Here is a 16710-nt window from a genome sequence, read left to right as displayed (position 1 = left end):
CTGCAGCTATGTCTATGCGTCTGCGCTGGGAATGCAGTCGTTGTTATCCGGATTGATGCTATATAGTCTGGCTCTTCCAGCTAATGAATTCACGGCAAGGCCATCATCATGAGAAATACTCCTTGTTGAATTCGTCCACCGCCTGCCGCGTCGCTGCCGCCACCTCCGTCGCCCCCGGCGTGTCACTGTGGATGCACAGACTCAGCGGCGCCGCTCCCAGCTTAAGGTCCACCATCTCCTTCTTCTCCTTGCTTTCAATCGTGCCCGTCCGCAGTGCACCCGCGAGCCGCACCCGCAGGGCCTGCAGGTCGACGGCGTCGTGGGTCCTCGAGATGATGCAGTCGCCGTTCTCGTCGTACTCGAGATCCGCAATGACCTCCTGCACAAAGGGGATGCCCATCTCGGCACAGACCGACTCCATGAAGGTACCGGACGCGCCGATCATGGGCACGGGGGTGCCGTCTGCGGCAGTGAAGTGGCGGGCGGCGCGGCAGACGGCCTCGCAGATGGGCTTGTCCTTGCACATGACGCCGTAGAGTGCTCCGTGGGGCTGTAGTGATATCAGCTCGACGTTGCCTCTTTGTTTTTGGAGATGTCATGCAAGCAGTGACAGGCAGGTGGGAGCACTTACACTGACGTGGGACAGGAGGACACCCTCAATATCGAGGAATGCCTTGAGGGCCCCAATCTGGTAGATGACCATCTTCTCACACTCGACCGGGTCCATCTTCATCTCGCGGCGCCCAAAGCCCTGCAGGTCAAGGAACGAAGGATGGGCGCCGATGCGCACGCCATGGCGCCGCGCCGCCTTGACCGTCTTGTACATGACCATGGGGTCGCCGGCGTGGAAGCCGCACGCGATGGAGCAGGACGTGATGTGCGGCATGATGGCCTCGTCGTCTCCCTTTGGCCGACAGTGTTAGCGCTCGTATCTTGCCCGGTGCCAGCCGCGACGGGCCCTCACCATGGTCCAGTTGCCGAACGCTTCACCCATGTCGCAGTGAATCTCCACGGGCTTGGACGCCCACTTCAGCGCCGTCTTGGCCATGGCGTCGGGCTGGCTGAGTCTCGGGCTGTCTGTGCGGTATCGACCCTGCAACGCGTGTGCGTACTCAGCTTTCTTTCACAACGAGACGAGTTGAAAAGCGCGAGTGCAAGTTTGGGGCTTGTTGGATGAAGCCCGAGATGGCTGGCTGCACTGGGCGGGGAGGATGGATGGATGTCGTGTAAGTGCTGCTCCTCGTGTAAGAGGCCAGGATGCGGCTCGTTCCACGAGACGAAAGCGCTCAACAGCAAGCGAGGTGCTGCAACCTGCCAAGCAAGCAAGCAAGTCGTCGTCGCAGAAAAGCGAGGCTATCCGAAATGACGAGCCAACCCTTGGGAAATGGACATCGCAGGTCGTCTTGGAGTATATGATACCCAGCAGCCATCCCCTCGTGGAGATGCACCGAATTAGGAAATCGGCGGGCACGGCGCCCCCCCCCCCCCCCCCCCCCCCCCAAGAGCCCCGACTCCCGAGACCCGGCCGGCCGCCGCCTCCGCAGTCCCCCAGTCCCGCCCCCGAACCGGACTGCCGGAAACAAGCAACCGCCTCGCATACCCTCGTGTCTTATCGCCTCACCTGCGCGAGCAACCACTCATATCCAGTCTCACCTCACGCCGTGGCAGGCCAACCTTGGCGCCATGGCTGACGCGCCACATGGCCCGGCAGAGAGGGTGCAGCATGGATGCCACGCGCGCGGCTCGCGGGGGCGCAGGGCGCAGGCTCTGAGTCTCGGATGACCCTTGCAGAGTCGAAATCCCACTGTGTACTTGACGTTGCGTTGCCGGGTTCGTCTCCCAAGTCCCGGCAGCAGGAAGCTGGGGTTGGCCGAGGGGTGGCGGCCATCACACTAGACGGCCACCGAGGCGCCGTTGGCGAGATCCGACGTGACCTCGACGACTATCGATGTTTGCGAGGACATGCGTCACTGGTTGTTGGAATGCGACGGGCAGTGCGAATGACGAGTTTCTGGCGTGGCTGGGCTGTGCTGGATGCGTGAGGGCTGTTCCTGTGCCCCGGACTCCGGATATCACTTCTTCCCGGACATGGAGGGGGAGAGCTGATCTCGCCAGTCAGAATGCATGCCAGGGACATTCTTATTTCACCGCCTTGAGCTGCTCGTGTGCAGCCATGAGCGCTCCCATCTCTCCTTGCCATGGAGAGCGACGCCATCTGACGTTACCCATTGACCACTCAAGACCGTGACACGCGCTGCTCACACTCACTCACCATGGGCTCCAACACTGGCGAAGCGACGCTGTCGCGCTTCTCGCGCCGCCTCACCTTCAACCAGAACCTCATCAGCGGATGCGTCCTCTTCTTCACCGTGGGCGTCTACCTCGCCGTGCTCGGCCTCGGCGCCGGCGGCGGCAAGCCCTCGTCGCAGCGCGTCAGCGACATCTCCAACAGCTCCCTCTACGGCATCTACGCCGTCTTTGGCTTCTTCACCGGCGCCATCATGAACAAGCTCGGCCCGCGCCTCACCATGACCATTGGCGTCGCGGGGTACCCCGTCTACGTCGCCGGCCTCTTCTACTACGACAGGACCGCGCACGAGTGGTTCCCCATCCTCGGCGGCATCCTCCTCGGGCTCAGCGCGCCGATGCTGTGGTCGACGTCGGGCTTCATCCAGTGGGCGTATGCCACCGAGGTCGAAAAGGGCAAGTACATTGCGATCCAGTACTTTATCAACCAGGTCGGCAGCGTCGTCGGCTCCCTGGTCGCCTTCATCATCATACACCAGGGGACGTCGACCGCGGACGGCAGCCCGACGAGCGTCTACATCACCTTCATCATCCTCATATGCGTTGCATTTTTGTTCACGATTTTCGGCCTCGTCAGCCCCAAAGACGTCCGTCGCGCAGATGGCACCCCGGTCGCGGTGTTTCACAACCTGCCCATGACCGAGGAGCTCAGGGGCGTTGCGAGGGTCCTGCGCGACTACCGCGTCCTCGCCATGCTGCCCGTCATCTTCAGCTGCGAGCTGGCGCTGGGGATCCTGCCGTCCGTCAACGGGCGGTACTTTAACCTCAGGACGCGAGCCATGAACAATGTCATTTTCTACCTCGTTCAGCTGCCCGCATCCGTGGGCTGCGCGTTTCTCACCGACAGGCTCCCCTTTGGCCGCCGCATGCGAGGCTACGTCTCCGTCTCCGTGCTGGGCGTCGTCGTCTTTGCGGCCTGGATTGCGCTGCTTGTATGGGTTTCCACCTCCTCCCGCTGGGCATCTCCGCCCGTCGGCGGCGTGGACTGGACGGCATCTGATTTTGCCGGGCCGTTTGTCCTCTACCTCGTGTTTGGCATCGTCTACGGCTCCCACCAGCAGATTGGCATGTGGGTGATGGGGACCTTTACCAACGAGCCGACCGTTCTCGCCATATACGGCGGGCTGTGGAAGGGCGTCGCGGCGGCTGGGGTGGCCGTGCAGTTTGGCATGGCCGCAGCTGCCGTCTCGTACCAGTGAGTGCCCCAGTGCTATCAGTAAGACAACTCCGCGCGGTGCTGACGGCGTGAGCAGAGCCCAGATTGCGTTTGCACTTGCGCTGCAGCTGCTGTCCATTCCCATCATGCTCTTGCTTGTGGCAAAGGCCCGCGAGACGAATTACAAATCCGAGGGTAAGATTCTCTTGTCTGCCATGGTGAAAGCAGAGCTAATCGCACGGCGCAGTCGACGTCATCGTACCGCACTACGCGGAAGACATCGTTACGGAGAGCAAAGGCATGTTTGGAAAAGAACATCCCACGGCAGAGCACGACGGACTTGAAGTAGCCAAGAATATCCCATCTGCTACGGCTTGACGCCCGCTGCAAGCTAGTTTCTCCGGGCTGCTATCCATGTTTGGGACGGAAATGGTCCATGAAAGCGCCGCCGGCTTGCAACTGTTGCATACTATCACTTATTAGCGCCAGTAATGCCACGATTCGAATCACTTGATGCTGGGTCAGCCATCGGTGCACACCATCTTCGCCCTCCAGGCATGAGTAGCAGGGTCTCGTCTTTGCTTGAGACCCAGTAATGGTATATCTGATACAATGCCGTACCCCGCGTCGTCCAATATCCCGCTTCCCCAGAACCCACGTCTGATCTTTGGCCCCATGAGATATTTACCATAAAATGTCTCCGGAGAACATTGAAGAACACGTGCATCTTACGCCAAAGTCAGTTCGTCGCCGTCGCATCGCGGCTGTCACTGGCCCGCCAGACACAGGGCCAATACAGCAGCGAGTTCTTCCAGAGACTCCGCTGGGATAATGCTGTGCCGCAGGTCTAAGCACGGCACTCCGCAATCGCATCACGGGGTCAGTAGAAGGGCCATGTAGAGTTTGAGCATGCATGATTTGACAGACCGCCGCCCGGGTGCATGTGAAATCGATGGAGGGGCTCGTACGCCATCTATACCTTGCGACTGACGGTTGACCGCTGATGTGGCTATTGCTTCGCATTGGATGCTTTGGCTGTCGCTCGATGGCCATATAATCCAACTTGGCCTTTGCTAGATCCCCGCACCGCGAGACAGAGACGACGTTGGACGTGAAGGTCAGTCGAAGCTGCCTGTAATTTTGCATAGATTCCGTAGAGGTTTAAGTGCTAGCAATCATCCGACCAGCTCTGCAGTGAGTCGTGTTATTGGGCGCCTAGTGTAACGAGCGACCGTCAGTAACACACAGACTGCCGCCTCCAGCTCCACGGAGCCCGCCAGCCTCCGACCACACGCACACCAGCCAAGCGTGATGATCGAGATCTACGTCACAACTACCGATGAGATGGCTGTGTGACGTATTGATTGATTCAGAGAGCATAATGAAGCATTTGCCAGGCTTGAGCTATTGCGTCTCAAATACATGGTCATTCCTCTGCGTTGACGCCGCCTCTTCATTGAGCTTCACCACACGTACCAGACCTCAGGTGCCATTCCGTGCAGTACATCTCATCCCCAGATTTCATCGCTTCACTTACACAATCAATACATCTCAACACTGCGTTACCGCGCTCTCAACCATGGCAACCAACAGCGCCCGCGGAAACCCCAGTATGAGTTCCACGCTCATCCCGCGCCCCCTCACATGAGATCGCATCACGCTGACGGGGTGCTGCATCTTGTAGTTGGCGCCAGCGAAGGCCTCGCCGAAAACACAAGCGAACCGTCGCTCCCCGCCGAGACGATACCCGCCGAGACGAAGCGCGACGTCATGAATGCGCAGCCGCAGTCTGACACGTCTGCGAAGCATGTGCCCGGGCCTGACGGGGACGTGCCGGCCGAGGACCTGCCTCCAAAACGGTCGGTCAAGATGGAGCAAGAGCGTAAGCATTTCGTCTGCCCTTCAACAGGAGAGGAGTATTGTATAACAACGTTTGACAGTGGGCACGGATCGCGACCACATCCAAAAAGCTGCCGAGCTGGGGTCCAAGTAGGCCACCGCACGGTGAAAGCAGGTGCGATGTGATGAGAGCACAACGTGGTAATTTAGTTTGAATTGAATGCCTTCGAGAGCATGGGCTCAACACAGACGGAAAGCAACGCCTCATTTGCGAAAACTCACATCAACCCTATGCATGCGGTTACCTGTATTCTCTATCTATTGCTGGCCATGTCGCCGAATCATCGAGTAATGAGGAGTGTCAAAAATCTGCAGCAGCGCAAGCTCCTCGAACCCAGCGGCCTGGTACAGCGGCCGGCCCGCCGGCGTGGCGATGAGGTAGATGCTCCGCTGCTGCTCCTCTGCCTTTTTCATGCCCCAGTCGAGCAGCATCTTTCCAATCCCCCGTCGCTGCTGGTGCGGGTCGACGGCGATGTAATCCAGATCTGGGGTTACATTCAGTCCTTCGTACGTGATACATCAAATAAAACTCATAGCGGCGACGTCTAACGGGCAAGAGGAAAACTCACGAAATACGTCCTTGATGCCGCCCACACCAAAGTGCTCCCGCACATCCGCGTCCAACACGTGGTGCAGCTCCGCAAACGCCGCCTGGTCGAGCAGCGGCGACGGCGCCTGGGCCGACACGGCGCTGCGCGGCTCGTCGCCCCCGGCCGGCGTGTCCCACAGCGAGAAGCCGACCACCCGGCCGCCCAGCTCATCGTCCACGACGACCATCATGACGGTGTTTTCCAAGCGCAGCTTGATCCCCTTGCGTACCAGGCGCCAGCTCCTCACCGGGTCTTCTTCTTCCTCGCCGGACGCATCTTGCAGGTGTGCTGGGAATAAGTGTCGTGAGATGGCGTCCGTGTCGGGGTGGAAGGCGGCGGCGGCGATGTCGGCGATTTGGGCCAGGTCGGCCTCGGTGGCGGGGCGGGCGTGTAGTGTCATTTTTGAGTGAGTAGTAGTGCAGTTGTGGACTGAAAGAGATGTAAGTTACAGTACTCTAATGTTAGTTAATGTTTACACTGACTTGAGGTGAGCCTGTTGGCTCGTGACATGAATAACAGATCCGTCAGTGTTCATTGCTCAGTTGCTCACCTCCTCGATCAGGATGTGGCTAGCGTCTGATGCGCCCTCCCAGTGGGCCTGAGTCACTCCCCGACAGCCAGGATGCGTCTCCCCGGAACATGCAACAGCAGGGTGGGATCCGCCAAGAATGATCGCGACGCCCAGCGCCACCGACCGTTCTGCAAGGCGCCCTTGGCATCTCATGGCATCTCATGGCATCTGTGGCGCCTCGTGGCGCGACCCCCCTGGCTGGTGGTTCATGGCGCTCCGTGGCGTCTCATCGGGGTCTTGGACTCTTGGCTCAGTCAACGTCGCTCACTCTCATCTCACGCAACCTCACTTCCAACACGGCCGATGTATTCTCTGCATGGTGCCGCAGCACAATGCACCTCGTTGTATTAAAATTGGTATAAGCTATCAACGACAACAACAACAACAACATCCCATTCTGACCAGAGACGGTTCCTTCCCACCCCCCACTTTCGTGTCCGGCGCTTCTCACCACGCGCAGAACATGGGCAAACAAATTCGCACGCAACGCACGCAGACAGACAGACTTCTTAAGCAATCGCCTTCTCCGGGTGGCCCTGCGGCAGGACGTCCGCCACGGTCTCGTCCGTGCCCTTGAGATCGTCCTCGACGTCGACGTGGTCGCGGATCTTGAAGAGGATGACGGGCGCGGCGACCACCAGCGACGAGCCCAGCAGGGCCCAGTTGCTGATGAACTCGGCCTTGAAGGACAGCTTGCGGGCGTCCAGGTTGTTCACCACGGCGGCACCGACACTCTGGATGCCCTTGTAGAAACCGACGTAGTTGGCGGAGCGACGGCCGGAGTTGGACAGGGCGCCCATGAACCTGTGATGTGGGTGAGCGAGTGGTCCTACATGTGTTACGGGTTAATAAGGGGGTTGGTACGTACCAGTAGACGCTGGCCTGCCAGGCGGCATCGTAGAAGCCGTAAAAGATGTAGAGGAACATGGGGCCGACGTAGCCAGGGGTCGTCCAGTCCATGGGCTCAAAGTCGGGGTTGAGCTTGGGGTCGACGCTCTCGCGGGTGTAGCCCTTCTCGAAAGCATAGCCGCCGCCCCAGATGGCAAAGGTGAGGACGAAGAGGACGACCCAGGTGATCTTGGCGCGGAGCGAGCGGCTCACGTTCTGGACGTCGAGGAGGTAGCCCCAGATGGCGGCGGCGATGATCTGGGCCAGCCAGTAGAGCAGACCGTTGAGGGCCTTGGTGCGGGTGGAGAACCACGCGCCGTTGACGGCGTTCTGCTGGTAGACGTAGAACCAGTTGGACACGAAGAACATGGGGAACAGGAGGACGACAAAGGGCTCGAAGCGCAGCGTCTCCCAGAGACCCCACAGCTCGGTCTGCCAGGTGGGCTGCTTCATGAGAATGACGCGCGTGCCGTCGGGGCGGATGATGTCGCTGGCGTTGCAGAGCATGAGGGCGAGCACGGCACCGCAGAACATGAGCACGATGAAGCCAATGTACGTGCCGTCGGTGACGGTGACGTTGCCCTTGGTGTGCATGTTCTCACCGAGCGGGATCTATTAGGGGGGTGCCGGAGTCAGCAAGCTGCATGCCGCGCGCGACCGGGGGGGGGGGGGCACGATTTGATGGGAAGTGCCGACTCACCAAGCTGCCGAGCACGGCGCCGCAGTTGAAGATGCCCCAGAACCAGGCAAAGTAGCGGCCCTTTTGCTCCTCATTGGGGTACGAGATCATGATGGTGCCCTGCGCCGTCCACAGCAGACCGGCGCAGATACCCAGGAAGACGCCGGCGAAGAGGTTGAAGCCGCTGACGCTGGCGTGGACGGAGACGAGCAGGCTGATGGCGTAGATGCAGTAGCCGATGCCGCCAAAGGCAAGCGTCCACTTGACACCGAGCTTGTTGATGAAGGTGCCGCCAAAGAAGCCAAAGACGGCAAAGGCGCTGTACAGGGCCGTGTTCTGGTGGTGGTTTCTCGCCGTTAGCCCGCGGTCCCGTCCCGTCCGTCCGTCCCCCCTCCTCCTCTCCCATCCTTGATGGAATTGGCTTTTTTTTTGGTCTCGTTCTGGTCAACTCACCATGTTGTCGGCGAGGGTGGCGTCGGTCTTGCCACCACCTCCCAGACCACCCAGGGCGTTGAACATGCCCGGGCACATGAAGCACACAAAGGACACCAGGCCCAGCTGGACCTTGGGCGAGGCGTACCACGTCTCCATGCCGAGGAAGCGGATGCGCTTGTACTTCCAGCCGCGCGGCAGGTCGAGCTGGCCGTCCTCGCGGATGTGCAGCTCATCGACGGGCGTCGACTCGCGCGCCGCCTCATAGTGCGGCTCGGCCGGCTCTGTCGCGCCCACGGGGCCCTTTTCGTCAGCCATGGTTCGCGCGCTGCTGCTGCTGTTGTCGTCGCGGTGCGGATGTGCTGCTGCTGGGCAAAGGGGGTCAAGGTTTGGTTAGTCAAGGCGGTCGCCGTCGGGGGGGTGGCTCGACCAGAAAACAAAAACAGACCGGACGACAATGGAGAAACGGGGGGGAAGCAGGCTAGTTTTAATGGCACATTTGGAGCAAGCAAGCTGTCCCTCTCTCTCGCCCTCTCTTTTTTTTCTGCGGTACTACTGTAACAGTGGTAGTCGCCCACGGTCGCACGGCAGAAGCTCGACGCCAGACACGAAGACGAGCTTGCTTCCCTGGGGCTGGCCGGCTGGCCATTGTCACGTCGGGTCTTGAGACAACGTTCCCTAAGACCCTGCATGCGCCAGCACAGGGCGGCTTCGGACGCCAGAGGGGCCCAGGAGGCTGGCTGTCAGGGCCGCGGAAGCGCGTCTCCAGCGCCCTCGTTGGTCGAGCGACCGACCATGGATGGTTACATCCCCGTGTGTGTGTGTGAGCGAGTGTCGGTCCTTTTGGCCTGTGGGGGAGGGAGGGGGTAACCAGTCATGGGCCAGCCGTACCGTGTGTGCAACTGGTGCTGCTCCGTGAGTTAGTATGTGTGAAGTAAGCTTGTCTGGCCGGCCCCCCTCGCCCGTTGCGGCGTCACGACCCGGCTATGTCGGGTCCGCGCCGTCCTTGCCCCTAATCACGAGGACGGCCATTCATGCCCACTACGGCCCTGCCCGCTCAGCTCGTTTATTCAAGAATGAACTTTGGCAGGGCGTTCCACAGCGGCCAGCGCGCCGCCTCGTATAAACGAGCGGTCTGCAGGCGAGGCCGGCTTGCCATCGTACGAGATGGAAAGGTTTGCCTCTCGGAGCCCCAATTCGGGTGTCGGGAGTCCCTCGTCCCGTCGGGTCCTGGAATCTCGTCCCGTATCTCGCAGGCTTTTTTTCTCTCCGCCCGCCGCCTCCACCTCGTCCCAGTCCCGCCCCAGCTGTCCAGGCCAGGCGAGGCAGGACGCACGCACCGGCCGGTCAGGGGATCACGGTGGCCCCGCCCATCCACGACACCAAGAGACTTACCCCGGGGGCCATGGGCGCACTAGTGGCGTGTCAGCGGCATGGCAGGGTAGCGACGAACGAATCCTGGTGCCGTCTGGCGAAGCTGCCCGGAGGGACTGGACTCGTGCTGCCGTCTTGTCGCGCGGCGTTGGGCGGCGTCGACGAGGCGTCGAGAGGCGTCGATGTGTCGTCGACCCAGGAACTCGCAGAGCTTGGGACGGGCGCGATGCCCGCCAGCCAGGCCCGGCCCCAACCTGTGGCGTTACATGCAGTTGCAATCGGCTGCCAGCGCCAGCCGTCCCGTCTTGGCCCGTTGGCGATTGATGGTGGATGCGACTGGGGATCGCGGGGGTGGGTCGCCCGCTCCAGCAGCGTCCATCCATCATGAATGATTGATTGTTTCTCGACGGTGTCCTTGGGGTGCTGTTTCCCATGCCCCATGTCCACCAAGCCCGTCGTGGCCCATAACTGGTAAGTATCCATAGGCATGCCATGATCCGTCAAATCGCGACGAGCCAACAGGCGCCACCCCGGGCTCGCAATCATACTCGTGCATCAACGAACCCCATCGGTCCCATCCCAGCGATCATGGGCCCCGGGCTGCCAAGGCTGGATTGGATGGTGGCTGGATGGTGGCTGCTGCGTTCCCGCCAGCACACATGCGGTTCTGGTCCGCTCGGTTCCCCTCCATCCCTCCCCCTCGGCCCCCCCTTCTTCGCCCTCGAGCGCGTGCCATCGTCGGTGCCCTCCCCATTCTTTTTTCTTTGTCACAGGCTCACCACGTCCCTCCTCCTCCTCACCGGGTGCTGGCTCCGGGCCGGGGCCGGTCTCCCGTCTGCGCGCCCCGACAAGGTTTCAAAACGTTAGGCTCAGTCGAGGCTGGCTGCCACCGCAGAGCGCACATGGTCACGTTTCCTCTGCCATGCCATGCCGTGCCCATGCCCATGCCGTGCCATGCCATTCCGGTCCAACGGCTCGTGCTATCGAATCCGATAGCTGAAAGACGGTGGCCCCCGATGTAACTTGGGGCCCTCCGCAAACATTTTGATGGCGGCGGCGGCACGAGGCGTCCTCGGATACGACCCGGTAGCAACAGCAGCAGCAGCGTGTGGATTCTGTGGAGCGCCTTCATGTTCATCGATTCCAACAAGGCACGAAGCTTGCCTGTGTTGGCTCCATGGTGCAAACTTTGACAGTCTTTGCGCATGGGCGTACGGAGCACTGCACTGTACTGTCTGTTGTATGTACTGTAACCTGGCAACGTGTTGTTGACTCGTGCGCGCGTCGGCCGGCTCTATCGCGCGTATCTTTGCTGGTGGACCCAACATATCTCGAGCCAACCTGCGCTCCGACGGGTATCTATTCCCCTCCGCAACACCATCTACATCTATCTAGGACGCTACTTGGTACACCAAAGCATACAGCGGATTTCTGCGTCATCGCCCAACTAAAACGCAATCGCCCCCGACGCCACCTCGGCGCTGCCCTGTATGTCCACTCCCTTCCTGTCCTTGAGGAAGCAGTTGCCTCCCTTTGCGCGCACCTCGATGCTCAGCGTCAGGTTCGCGTTGTACGTGACGGCCTGGCACTTGGTGTCGGTCGCCGCCGACGCGTTGTTGTACTTGAGGCACGCCTCCATGCACTCCTCGAACGTGTACGCCGTCGTGTGGCTCACGTCCGTCACGTTGCCGCGCCCGTCCGCCGTCGCCGTGTTCTTGGGCCAGTCGGTGAAGCAGTACTGCGTGAAGATGGTGGTCCCGTCCTTGGCCGCGTACGTCTTGGGCGTCTTGAAGGTGCAGCTGTTGGCCGCGACGCCGTGGGTGCCGGACGTGGCCACGGCCGACGCGGCGCTGCTCGTTGTTGACGATGATGATGACGACGAAGACGCTGTGGATGATGGGGGCACGGACGAGCTCGGCGCCGTGGCCGTCGCCGGCAATGTCTCCGACGTCCGTGCCGATGCCGAGTCGTCACCGCCATGCTTGACGCCCAGCCCTACGCCGAGACCCACGCCGAGTCCGACAACGGCGAGCACCACGAGCGTCGCGATGACCCAGAAGATGGACCTTGGCACTCCGCAGACGCGCCTGCGCAGTGGGTGAGGATGAACCACCGCGCGCTCTATCGAATCGTTGCCCGGGCTGGCCGTGTTGGGGGAGGGCTCTGGCGTCTTCTCCAGCCCGCCCTCGTATCGTGGCGGCCCATTGTAGGGCTCGGGAAGCGGTTGAGTGGCCGTCTGATACGGCGTCACCTCCGGGCCGTAGCTGTTTTGCAGCGCCTCGTCGCGCGTCATGGTCGGGGCCAGCGCAGTCGTTGGAGCGCAAGATGCATTTGTCGTGACGAAGAGCGAAAAGCTCCATGTCACCCCAAATATGCGGGAGATGGCACTGGCGCGGCGACGCAGGCCAAACCGCTCATGCGTTTCTGCCTCCTCGACCCGCGCCGAGCCTTCTCCAATGCAAGCACAACGCCATTGCGTCTCCAGACGTCACCAGCTAGGCCTTGCCCTGTCCTTACCAACTGACGATCGTGGTCGTGGTTGGTTGACGCCCGGCGGGCTGACAGCGATCCTAACCGCGCGGCTCCACCAGCGTTGCAACTTGCCCTGATGGATTAGGCAATGGCCGACCCAAGAAGCGATTGTTGCCGGAAGACCACCACACAGCACAGCCTCTGGAACCAAGCACAGGCAGCAAGCAAGTTGTGGCGACGGTAAACTCATCTCGAAGCCCCCTCGCAGGATGCCTCCTGCAGACGACGGCATGGCATGCCAACGAGAGCCGTGCAGTGTGCAGGAGCAGAACTAACGTGCCATCTGGCGACGGGACTGCAGTGCAGAAATCACTTGCATTGTGATGTGAGCAGCGAGCACCGTGCTTCCCCCTTCTTCCGGTATACGCCGAGTGTATGCGTCCCCGAGTGCCGATGTAACACTAGCAACACTCCGTTTTTGCAATACAGTAATGCCCCCCAAACGCCAGTCATGCCATCAAATAGTATCCGGGTATCATGCCTTCGTAAGCACCCTGCCGGTCCGTGGTTCCATGTCCGGCCCGAGCCGCCTCGCCTCTCCTACTCCCTCCGCCACTTCGGCTCCGCGACATCCACCTCCTGCGGCACCGCCGGCCCGTCCGTCTCCCGGTCGGCGCTCCGGTGGTCCTGGTCGCTGTCCCGGCGGCCCCGCCCCAGCAGCGCCGCCCGGTCCGTCTCGTGGTGGTGCTCCGCCTCGGCCTCCTCCGGCACCGCGACGAGGACGTGGTCGCTCGTGTAGCTGACCGCCCGCCCGATGCTCGGCCCCCGCGAGCGCGTCTTGACGACCCCCGATCCCACCACCATGGCGTCGGGCGAGCCGCCGCCGCGCTCCAGCTCCGCGCTCAGCGCTCGCTCCACGTCGGCCTTGAGCGTGCCGTTGCCCTGCGAGCTGCGCCGCGCCACGTACTCGTCGAACTGCGTGTCCCGCTGGTGGCTGTAGAAGCTCGGCGTCCGCTCCATCGTCTGCAGGTGCACCGGCTCGTCTTCGCTCCCGCTGGCTGCGCGGTAGTTGCTCGTGCTAAAGGGCCCGCCGATGGAGCCGATGCTCAGGCGGGACGACGTGACGGAGCCGCGCTTGCCGTTGTCGACGCTCAGCCGGCTCGAGTAGGAAAAGTCGCGGTCGAGCCCGTCGTTGAAACCGTACCCCTTGACGTTGACTGGTCGTGCGTAGTCGTCGTATGCAGAAAGCCGGCGGTACGTGACGACTGCGTAGACGACGAGCGCAATGGCCGTCACGCTGATGTGCATCCGTCAGCATCCAAAAGATCGGGTAAAGTGGTGACGTGCAGTTGGCACTCACATCAAGGCCGCATCCAGGGCGATGCCGACAAGCGAGTAGTGTGCGTCGCTTCGCTGGATATACACCACCACGTCGAGCGCAAGAATGGCCGCCGCACACGTCAACTTGATGACGTGCGTAAAGAGCATCGTCCAGGGCGTCAAGGACTCGCTCACAAACTTGGCAATCTCGACAAAGGTGCACAGGGCGACGATGAACGACATGGCGATGTTTGTGGCCTCCCAGCTGCGAGGGTCTAGTCAGTCTTTGGACTTCTTGTGCCCCTGTTGTGTTGACACTCGACCGCTGTGTGTCCGCCGCTGGGTAGGAACAACTTACGCAAACTCAATCGTCGGCGTCTCGCCCTTCTGGTCCCGCTCGTCGTAATGTTTGATCGTATCTCCCAGACGCCAGGAGAACAGCCCCATCATGGACGTCGCCAGCAGCACCTGCAACGCCCAGACCGGGAGCAGCACCGCGAGCCTCCACCGCGCCCGGTCAAACTGTGCCTGTGCCCTGTGGTTCGCCATCTTCCTTGTTGTTCAGTCGACTCGGTCAACGCAACGTGGCCGCGGTGTCGTTCGAAAGCGTGGTGCCACCTGGACAGCTCGATCTTGTGTTACTGCCGCGAGGTCGTCGTGTTCATGTCCGTGATTGCCTCGGTCTAAAACGCAGTATGTATTATGTATGAATCCCGGGATTGGCCGTCCGCGTGCAGACAAAACTTCACGGGGACCAACAGTTCGTCCCATGTTCCAGCTGCGGTCATTTAATACACTGCCCAGTGCCAACCCCAGTTGAGCCTCCCCGGCTGCAGCCCCGTCATCACCCAAGAGTCAGTCGGATCCCCGCCGACATGGAGCGTCCAGCATCGCCCAGATCTTGGCCCAAGCCCGCAAGGCGGACAGGGATTCACGGACGGCAGGCAACCGGACACCGCCTCGCGCCTCCGCCAGTCCCCGTCACATCACCAACACCCATTCTGGCGCCGGTCCCTGAGGCGCCGCCCGCCCGAGGCTTGCGGCTGAGTGGGAGCTGACCAGTCGTGCCGCAAGGGGGGGAGCCCTTGTGGCTTTCTTCAGTGCGCGCCGCGTTCGGGAGCAGGGCAACCTGCGCAGAGCCGGGGAGTCCATTGGCTCTTGCAGGAGCCTTCCATGCTTGGGCTCGGTGCCGCGGAACGGCCGGTGCGCCGTCGTCGAAACATGCGATGCGTTGTCACTGGTGAGAACTTGCGCCTGCACGACGCCCAACACAGCTGCTTCCCGGCCGCCTGCGAACCGATCCTGTTGACAAAGTCCCTTGATCCTCTTGCCTCCAAATCATGAAGGTGCTCCCGTTGCGCATCCCGTCCTTCTCGAAATGACATGAGCCCCAGCCCAGGGTCGTCAGATTTTGAGTCTCACATCATCCCTTGTCCGTCTCCATTCCCACGCCGCACCATGGCGGACACATTCATATTGCCTCCCGCTAGCCACGCGCTTCTCGCACCCAGCGACCGGGGTGGCCCGGCGGAACGCTCGACGATTGGGCACAAAACACCACCGCCCAGCGTCGAGGTCTCCGGCTCGCTGGTCGCGCGAGATGGGGCTCAAAGGATGACGCTACGACGGTCGGTTAGGCTTATTTTGGGCAAACACACCAGAGCCAAGTCCCCGCACGCTCAGCCCTGGAGGATTCCATCGACTGTCTGGAAATGAAGACGGGCCAGGCTGACGGTTGACCGCTCTGCCGCAAGTCACGCCGCAGAGGCAATCGCCTAGACTCTTGTCGAGGCAGTGCTCGAATCCTGCGCGATTATTCCCACGGGCCTTCCAGTCTCGGCATTTCGATATTCCCACTGATGAGACACCTTGAATAGAAACAGACCGGGACTAGACGGCTTTGACGCGCGCGTCCCGCGTCTGGTCTGCGTCCAGGTTTCCTTTAGCCGCGACGAGGTCCTTACTGAGTGCCACAGGTACCAGTTCAATGACGTCCTGGCTCGTTGGACTGTGGTCCTCACCTCACCCCTTCTGTTGTTTTAAATCTATACATAGAAGCAGTGGGTTGACTGACCGTCGGCACATGCCGTGCGGTTTGCTGAGATGTGAATGCTCCCATTGTTGGGCTCTGTTTGCCGGCTGACTACGACATGGCCGACCAACAAGTGAGACTGCTCGGGAAGCACAGTCCCTCGGCACCGAGCCGACCGAAACATGCTGATGTAAAAGACGATGAACCGTGGCTCAGCCACTATTCCATTTCATCGAGCTCGCAGATATCCGCTGCGTCTATGAGTATCCTCACCCAGTCCAGTCATTAAGCGTAACATGTCGCGTGCACTGTAAGAATGCACAGCACCCGGGATTTCCCCAACCAACATTATGTGCTTGGTGGTCGCCTGCCAACGTGGCGTTGCTCGTCCAACTCGGCCCCTGTCCTCGGCAGTTCCTCACAGGCCGGCTTCGGTGTTGGCTTGATAGACCTTGGAAGCATCGAACGCAATGACGTTGCCCTGCTTGTCCGTCATGGCTGCCGCCTGCACATCGACCACGGCTTCCTGGCGTTTGGCAAGGCCATCTGAGGGGAAGTGTCAGCTCATGAAGCTTGAAGGGCACCGTGACTGTCGACTAACCATCCGAGCTGGCCATGGCGGCAGCGACGAGGGCAAACAACGTTACGAAGGAGAACTGCATATTGGTGAATGTTGGCTGCGAAAGGAACGAATACCCTGCTCTGCAAAGGAAAGACAGGAATAGATGGTACAAGGACTGAAGGGTGGTTTGTTTGGATAGGGCGAAAGTACATGCACCGCACTGGTTCCAGACGGGGCTCGCCATATATGTAGCCCTGCCCGCGGTTCACTTCGTCCCATCCAGAGCCATGCTATAGCCAAGGCGGCCGCCCGAAGAGCGCTCCGGCTGGAGATCAGACAAGTCGTCTCGTCTTGACCCTTCCGAACGCCACCCGGAGCGATGTGCAGCCGCAGCAGGATTTACCAAGTTGAGACCGGGTCAAAGGCGC

General features: G+C 61.0%; 7 protein-coding genes across 7 annotated transcripts; 2 read left to right on the top strand and 5 right to left on the bottom strand.

Annotated features, from left to right (window-relative positions):
• Nucleotides 1–106: 106 nt before the first annotated feature.
• On the bottom strand, nt 107–1048 carry PLICBS_005349 (uncharacterized protein; the record flags this gene model as incomplete). Its single annotated transcript, XM_018319025.2, has 3 exons — nt 107–550; nt 632–904; nt 965–1048. The coding sequence occupies 3 exons, from the start codon at nt 1046–1048 to the stop codon at nt 107–109; spliced, it is 801 nt and encodes a 266-aa protein (XP_018181499.2).
• Nucleotides 1049–2273: 1225 nt separating this feature from the next.
• PLICBS_005348 (uncharacterized protein) lies at nt 2274–3506 on the top strand (the record flags this gene model as incomplete). The annotated part of the gene is made up of 1 exon (XM_018319024.2): nt 2274–3506. One exon carries the CDS (start codon nt 2274–2276, stop codon nt 3504–3506), a length of 1233 nt encoding a protein of 410 aa, XP_018181498.2.
• Nucleotides 3507–5042: 1536 nt separating this feature from the next.
• On the top strand, nt 5043–5456 carry PLICBS_005347 (uncharacterized protein; the record flags this gene model as incomplete). Its single annotated transcript, XM_018319023.2, has 3 exons — nt 5043–5073; nt 5148–5345; nt 5404–5456. 3 exons carry the CDS (start codon nt 5043–5045, stop codon nt 5454–5456), a joined length of 282 nt encoding a protein of 93 aa, XP_018181497.2.
• Nucleotides 5457–5620: 164 nt separating this feature from the next.
• PLICBS_005346 (uncharacterized protein) lies at nt 5621–6352 on the bottom strand (the record flags this gene model as incomplete). Its single annotated transcript, XM_018319022.2, has 2 exons — nt 5621–5847; nt 5932–6352. The coding sequence occupies 2 exons, from the start codon at nt 6350–6352 to the stop codon at nt 5621–5623; spliced, it is 648 nt and encodes a 215-aa protein (XP_018181496.2).
• A 680-nt stretch (nt 6353–7032) lies between these two features.
• PLICBS_005345 (uncharacterized protein) lies at nt 7033–8840 on the bottom strand (the record flags this gene model as incomplete). Its single annotated transcript, XM_018319021.2, has 4 exons — nt 7033–7327; nt 7392–8023; nt 8112–8426; nt 8544–8840. The coding sequence occupies 4 exons, from the start codon at nt 8838–8840 to the stop codon at nt 7033–7035; spliced, it is 1539 nt and encodes a 512-aa protein (XP_018181495.1).
• Nucleotides 8841–11343: 2503 nt separating this feature from the next.
• On the bottom strand, nt 11344–12189 carry PLICBS_005344 (uncharacterized protein; the record flags this gene model as incomplete). Its single annotated transcript, XM_018319020.2, has 1 exon — nt 11344–12189. The coding sequence occupies one exon, from the start codon at nt 12187–12189 to the stop codon at nt 11344–11346; it is 846 nt and encodes a 281-aa protein (XP_018181494.2).
• Nucleotides 12190–12968: 779 nt separating this feature from the next.
• PLICBS_005343 (uncharacterized protein) lies at nt 12969–14237 on the bottom strand (the record flags this gene model as incomplete). The annotated part of the gene is made up of 3 exons (XM_018319019.2): nt 12969–13665; nt 13729–13953; nt 14047–14237. The coding sequence occupies 3 exons, from the start codon at nt 14235–14237 to the stop codon at nt 12969–12971; spliced, it is 1113 nt and encodes a 370-aa protein (XP_018181493.2).
• Between the last annotated feature and the right edge of the window lie 2473 nt (nt 14238–16710).

Source organism: Purpureocillium lilacinum (assembly GCF_023168085.1).
Source record: "Purpureocillium lilacinum CBS 284.36 DNA, scaffold_4, whole genome shotgun sequence".
Taxonomy (NCBI): Eukaryota; Fungi; Ascomycota; class Sordariomycetes; order Hypocreales; family Ophiocordycipitaceae; genus Purpureocillium; species Purpureocillium lilacinum.
This window is presented reverse-complemented; position numbering and strand designations above follow the sequence as displayed.